The sequence below is a fragment of the Cryptomeria japonica genome, chromosome 10 (assembly GCF_030272615.1).
Source record: "Cryptomeria japonica chromosome 10, Sugi_1.0, whole genome shotgun sequence".
In the NCBI taxonomy this organism is placed as follows: domain Eukaryota; kingdom Viridiplantae; phylum Streptophyta; class Pinopsida; order Cupressales; family Cupressaceae; genus Cryptomeria; species Cryptomeria japonica.
The window spans coordinates 756826237-756833364 of record NC_081414.1 but is presented as its reverse complement, the minus strand read 5'-3'; the positions used below and the strand labels follow the sequence as shown (position 1 = coordinate 756833364).

General features: G+C 35.6%; 1 protein-coding gene across 1 annotated transcript; it reads left to right on the top strand.

Annotated features, from left to right (window-relative positions):
• The first annotated feature begins 3188 nt into the window (after window positions 1–3188).
• LOC131076927 (probable LRR receptor-like serine/threonine-protein kinase At3g47570) lies at window positions 3189–6678 on the top strand. The gene is made up of 3 exons (XM_059211997.1): window positions 3189–3867; window positions 4103–5908; window positions 5989–6678. Exons 2-3 carry the CDS (start codon window positions 5611–5613, stop codon window positions 6468–6470), a joined length of 780 nt encoding a protein of 259 aa, XP_059067980.1. The 5' UTR covers window positions 3189–3867; window positions 4103–5610; the 3' UTR covers window positions 6471–6678.
• The last annotated feature ends 450 nt before the right edge of the window (window positions 6679–7128 follow it).

Here is a 7128-nt window from a genome sequence, read left to right as displayed (position 1 = left end):
CAGGAGATAGAAATAAATTTCTGCATCTTGAAGACTTTAATGGTGGCTTTGTACGCTTTGGGGATAATTCAGGAGCTTATGTACGAGGTAAAGGTACATTATTGCTAAATGATGATACTCCTATTCATGATGTGTACTTTGTTGAAGGGTTAAAGTACAATTTATTGAGTGTCAGTCAAATTTGTGATAGTGGTTACAGTGTATCTTTTAGTTCTCAAGACTGTACTATCAAAAATAAATCTGGTAAAACTGTTGCTGCTGGTTTGAGAACAATTGGCAATGTCTATAGTCTGCTTGATTCCACTGACTATGAGAATAATGAAGGCATTTGTCTTATGGGTCAAATAGAAGAAAATTGGTTATGGCATAAACGCCTAGGACATATAAATTTTGACAATCTGGTTAGAATTAGTAAAAATCAGAATGTTAGAGGTTTGCCTATTTTGAATAAACCATTCAATTCAGTTTGTAAAGCATGTTTGAAAGGAAAGCAAACAAAAGTGTCTTTCAAACCTAAAGAACATTCTTCTACTAGACCATTACAGCTTGTTCACACAGACTTATGTGGTCCTACAAGGACACAGTCTATAAATGGTGAAAAATATTTTATGCTTTTTGTTGATGACTATACCAGAATGGTATGGGTCACTTTCCTTAAACACAAATCCGAAGCATTTGATAGGTTTAAGATTTTTAGAAAAATGGTTGAACGAGAATCTGATCTAAAATTGAAATGCTTGAGATCAGACAAGGGTGGTGAATTCACTTCACAAGAATTCATTGATTACTGTGAAATACATGGTATTAAGAGACAATATGCTGCTACTCGTACACCTCAACAGAATGGAGTAGTTGAGAGAAAAAATAGAACAGTAAAAGAAATGGCTCGCACAATGCTTAATGAAGCAAATCTACCAGATAGGTATTGGAAAGAAGCTGTACACACAACTGTTTACATTTTGAATCGTGTACAAATTAGGGTAAAATCTACCTTTACTCCTTATGAACTTTGGTATGGAAAAGCTGCTTCTATCAAATATTTCAAGATTTTTGGTGCCAAATGTTATCTAAAAAGAGATGAAGAAAATCTAGGAAATTTTGAGGCTAAAACTGATGAGGGTATCTTTCTTGGATACTCTACTCATAGCAAAGCCTATAGATGTTTCAATAATAGACTGAATAAAATTGTTGAAACAATAAATGTAAGGTTTGATGAACAATTTTTGTTAAGTAATGATTTGCAGGATATTGAGGAAGAGGAAATTACTTTAACAAAGGTTGATCAAGCTCCTAAACCTGCAAAAACAGAAAAGAAAAATGATTCATCAAGTTCTGATGAAGAAAATACAGAGAATTCAAATGCAGAGACAGGTACTCTTCATTATACACCCTCAAAAATTATAACAAAGAGACATCCTCAAAGTCAAGTTATTGGCAATATAGATGCAGGTATTTTGACTAGGAGAAGGGCAAAAACAACTGAACAAGCTCAACTGGCTGAACATTTTTGTTTGGTAACTGATTTTGAACCCAAAAATGTTTCTGATGCTTTATCTAATGAATGTTGGTTAAATGCAATGAAAGATGAAATCAGTCAAATAGAGAAAAACCAAACTTGGGAATTAGTACCTAGGCCAGATGATAAGAATGTGATAGGAGGCAAATGGATATTTAGAAATAAGCTTGATGAATCTGGGAAGGTTGTTAGAAATAAAGCTCGTTTTGTGTGTAAAGGTTATGCTCAGCAGGAAGGAATAGATTTTGGAGAAACATTTGCACCAGTAGCTAGATTAGAATCAATCAGAATTTTTCTTGCATACTCTTGCTATAAAAAATTTAAAGTTTATTAGATGGATGTCAAAACTGCCTTTCTGAATGGTTATCTTGATGAAGAAGTTTATATGGAACAGCCGGAAGGTTTTGAAGTTGCAGACAAATCTGATTGTGTATACAGATTAAAGAAAGCACTCTATGGCCTTAAACAGGCTCCAAGAGCTTGGTATTCTAGACTGGATAATCATCTTAAAGCAAATGGATTCACTAGAGGTGTCGTAGATAGCAACTTATATGTTAAACTCGAAGGTAATGATGTCCTAGTGGTTGTGATATATGTAGATGATATCATTTTTGGCTGTAATAATGACTCTTTATCCAAAAAATTCTCTAAAATCATGGAATCTGAGTTTGAAATGTCTATGTTTGGGGAACTGAATTTCTTTCTTGGTCTTCAAGTGTTACAACTTCAGCAAGGTATCTTCTTGTCACAAACTAAATATGCCAAAGAGATGATTAGAAAATTTAATATGGCAGATTGTAAACCAGTCAGCACTCCAATGGAAACTGGCTGTAAATTGACCAAATCTGATGACTCACCTGCAGTAAATCAATCTGAGTACAGGTCAATGATAGGAAGTCTATTATATTTAACTGCATCTCAACCAGATTTAATGTTTGCAGTTTGTCTAGTCTCTCGCTTTCAATCTGCACCTCAACAGTCTCATTTGAATGCTGTAAAACGAATCTTTAGATATGTTCAAGGCACACTAGATTATGGTCTTTGGTATCCCCGTACTAATGACTTCACTCTTGTTGGCTTCACTGATTCTGATTGGGCCGGTTGTCTAGATGATCGTAAAAGCACCAGTGGAGCTGCCTTCTTTCTTGGTGATTGTCTTGTTGCGTGGCACAGTAAAAAGCAAGATTGTGTCACTCTGTCCACCGCAGAGTCAGAATATATAGCAGCCACTGCATGTTGCACACAACTGATATGGATGTCTCATCAAATTACTGATATGGGCATTTCTACTATTAAGCCCATTTCAATCTATTGTGAAAATACTAGTGCAATTGATCTTTCAAAAAATCCTATTATGCACTCTCGTACTAAACATGTTGCCATTAAACTCCATTTTTTACGAGATCAGGTGTTGGCTAATGAGTTTCAATTAGTGTTTGTTCCTTCACAAGCTCAAGTTGCTGATATATTTACAAAAGCTTTATCTAAAGACACATTTGAGAGGCTTCGCAATCGGTTGGGAGTCTTCTCTCAGTCTTCCATTCTTAGTCCCTACACATATTAAGGGGGAGCATAGCTCTCTTCTGCGCAACAATGTGTTGTCATCTGGTACTCTATATTCTTTGTCCTTGAGACAAAAAGGGGGAGAAAATTGTCATCTGTTACTTCTTGTTTGCTCAGTGTTTGCTCAGCTCAGATTTTCTCATTTCTCAGATTTTGATCAGATTTTTGGTTTTGGGATTCAGGCTACACAGGTTTTGATGTTACAGTTTTGTATTCATGTTACAGTTTTGGGATTAAAGGCTATACAGGTTTTGATCATTTGGGATTCAGGCTACACAGGTTTTGATGTTACAGTTTTGTATTCATGTTACAGTTTTGAGATTAAAGGCTATACAGGTTTTGATCATGTTACAGTTTTTGTTTTCAGCTCAAATTTTGGACAATTGTTTGCTCAGCACAGTTTTTGGGCTTGGTGCTATACAGGTTATCATTGCATCACAGATTTTGATATCTAACAGGTCTTATGGGCAGTATATTGTGTCATTTTTTCTTTGACACTTGATCTTTTTAATGATTACAGTTTTCCAGATTGCCTATTCTGTTTAGATCATTGTTGGTATGGTTTTTTGTCATCAAGGACAAAGGGGGAGTTTGTTGACCCTGATTTGACCTTGATGCCAAAAAGTATACATAGTGGCTAATTCCTAATCATGGTTAAGTTTTTGACTCCCATCGGGCAATATGGATGGTTGCGTGGCAGTAAAGGATAAATGCACATGTTATTTGACTAAGCACTTATGTCTTGGAAATATTGATCCACGTGGTGGGCAACGTAATGTGGACTTCAAGTAAGTTTCTTTTTCATTTGTTACGGATGCTCAGTCTTGGTTAAGCTTGGAAAAGAAGTTTGATTGTTCGCATTTCATCTCTACATTCTTCAAACCCTAGCTATCACTGTATATTATGCGGAAAATGTGGAACGTTTTCTTGAAATCTGCATATGGGTTTTTGATATGTTTACCAGTCCAGTGCAAGCTTTCGATTGATAGTATTTTTGACTCTGTTCATTGGCATAAAATGAAGATTATGTGGATTCGGCCGTCGCTTTTCTACAGTTTTTTTTATGGTCTTCAATGACAGGTATTCTCTATAACTTTATTTTGTACAAGAGCAAATTAATGGACGAAATGGAGAAAACTTGTTACTCTCTGGTGATTTTTCGAATCAGTTATGGTAAATGTTTTGTTCATTCCGTTTTTATTTTGGAAATGAAAAAGAATGAAAGAGTTATTGTTGTTTATCTTCTGTTAGTTGAAGAAGAGCTGTTTATTTAAAATGAAAGGAAAATAGTTGCTGTAACTGTGTACCGTAAAACAGTTTCTTTCTCTCAACCCTAACGTGGTTTTTGCAAACTACTTCGTGAGTTTCTTATGAAGACTTGTCTGTTGTTTTTGGCATATATAAAACGTTTGATTCTCAGAACAGATGAGGTGTGAAAAACAGTGAGATACAGTGAGACAAGTGTGAAGAAAGTGATAACATTTTAAACAGTGCAGTAGATTACCAGTCACAGCCGAGGGGTTTCTTAAGAATCAATACTCTGTTTTTGTTACAGAGTATATGAAACTATGTTGATGTGAAACCATATTGTTCAGGGTTTTTCGAAACCATATTGTTCAGAGCATATGAGGCTTTAATGATTTGAAACTAGATTTTTGTCAGAGATTGGATAGTGTTAATTTTATTCTTGAAGAATATTGTTGCAAAATTATTCATATGTACAGACTGGTAAAATATTCTCGCTTCAATCCCTGATGGTTTTGTGACTGCAAGAATAAAATGCATGCATAAAATCACCAGTGGTTGTAAGCTCGAGTTGAAATATTCATTGATAAGAAGAGGGGTTGGTGCTCCTTGAGGCCTTGTGGTTTCTAAAACATGTGAACTGAGTTGGTGCTCTTTTTGAATCAATATAAGGGATCTTCCGAGTGGTTTTTCTACCCCAAGAGGGTTTTCCACTCATGAAAAATATTGTGTTATGTGCATTGTCGTGTTTCATTCTGTTTTACTACTGTATGCTTTGATACATCATATTTTTAGTCCTCTTTATCTCATACTCTGTTTAGTTGGATTTATGTAATGCAATATTGAAAGTACTGTTTTAATGTTTCAAGTTTGTGTAATATTTTAATACCATTGTTTTAAAACAAGGTCTGAATCAAATGTTTTAGTTGGTTCAATGGTATATTTCATACTGCATTAATGTGTTTCAACAATGTGTTAAGTCTCAGCCATCTGTGCACACAGTGAATTAAAATTGTCAAGGTCCATAAAAGTATAACTCATTAAAATTTGTCACACTCTGACTCACCCCGCCCTCTCAGAGTGTTTTCCACTTCCAACAGGTTTACAGGGGAGATCTGAAAGATGGTAGAGTAGTTGCATTGAAGGTTCTTAATTTGAACAATGAAGAAGCTCATAAGAGTTTCAATGCTGAATGCAAGGTGTTAAGAAAGGTCCGACACCGCAACCTCACCAGGATTTTAACATCATGTTCAATCCCTGGCTTCAAAGCTTTAGTTTTTGAATTTATGCCAAATGGAAGCTTGCAGACGCTTTTGTATCCTCAACATGGTGATTGTGAATTGGAATTAGAAAGACGACTAGACATTGCCATCGACATAGGAAACGCCATGGAATATCTGCATTACAATTCTTCTGTCCAAGTTGTCCACTGTAATATGAAACCTGAGAATGTCCTTTTGGACGATGACTTGACAGGCCATGTCACAGATTTTGGAATTGCCAGGTTAACTTCTGGTCCAGAATCTATGGGATCTCTTACTTCAACAATTTCCATCAAAGGTTCAACGGGTTACATTGCCCCAGGTATGCCTCCAGATCTTTTGTCTTTGTTTGGGTATTTCTTGACTCATATGTGATCACACTAGTGACTTTCATGTATGCAGAGTATGGGCTAGGAGGAAGAGTTACTACAGAGGGAGATGTCTATGGTTATGGCATTTTGTTGTTAGAAATGCTGACAAGAAAGAGACCGACAGAAGATATATTTGCAGGTGATCTTAACATGCACAAGTGGATAAACTCAGCCTTCCCTAATAGCCTGATAGATGTTCTTGACAGAAGGTTGCTGCGGGATATTGTTGGAATGGAAGAGGGCATGGAAGAAGAGGAAGACTTGTACAAGCGGTGTTACACCACCTTATTTGGTATCGGTCTGGCTTGCTCAAAAGATTCGGCAGAAGAGAGACCAAACATGAAAGTTGTAGTGAGGGTGTTGGAGAGTGTAAGGGATAGTTTGACAAAAAGCAGTGGAGCTTCTGTCAGAGTATGGCCAAATATATCTGATTTAGTAAGCAATCATCTCCGAGGCGCAGCCAAACATGACAGAAATTCTTCTTCTACCAGTGAAAGTTCTTCTACGTGTTAATTTCTTGCTAAGACTGCGATAGAATTATCTAAAAAGCAATATGGATGAAAATTTCCCATTTGGATGTATTTGTCATCTTTAAGTTGCAGGGCTGTAGCTCTTTTCTGTTCATCTTTGTCCTTTTTAATTGACCTTCTTTGGAAATAATGAGTCAGTCATGCAATCAACCTCAATTCAAATTTCATAGGATACCTTTTTGCAGCTAAATCCGGATATTCAGTGATCTGTATTTTATGTTTTTGTTATAACAATTAAACTGTTCTTTAGTGCCTTTCAAATAAGAGTATAAATTTATGCTTTTAGAAATAACATTCTACTGTTTCTTCAATCCTGCCCTGATAGTAATATCAGAGCCTCGTTAGTCGTTAGTGAATTAAATTAATCTATCTCTGCTGGTCGCTGCCCAACAATAGTTTCTACTACATTTTATGGAGCAGATATTTTGAAATGTGCAGACAAATTTTGTTGGCTTTTCAGTGAGAAAATAATTTAGTAGTAATACATAGATCAGAAGAAATAATATAAATATAAAATTTAAATTCATTGATTGTGTAAATATTTCAAAATAGATATAATGTTCTTTTTCTAGTCAATGACTCAATAGTAATGTGGTGGTGTCAATAGCTGTGCTGATGAGGAGGTGGCGAGATAAACACGC

What these genes read in the sequence shown, in the direction of transcription:
- LOC131076927 (XM_059211997.1), top strand. Translation starts at nt 5,611, where the DNA reads ATGCCAAATGGAAGCTTGCAGACGCTTTTGTATCCTCAACATGGTGAT. An exon ending in AACGGGTTACATTGCCCCAG is followed by an intron (nt 5,909 to 5,988) that starts GTATGCCTCCAG and finishes TCATGTATGCAG; the next exon opens with AGTATGGGCTAGGAGGAAGA.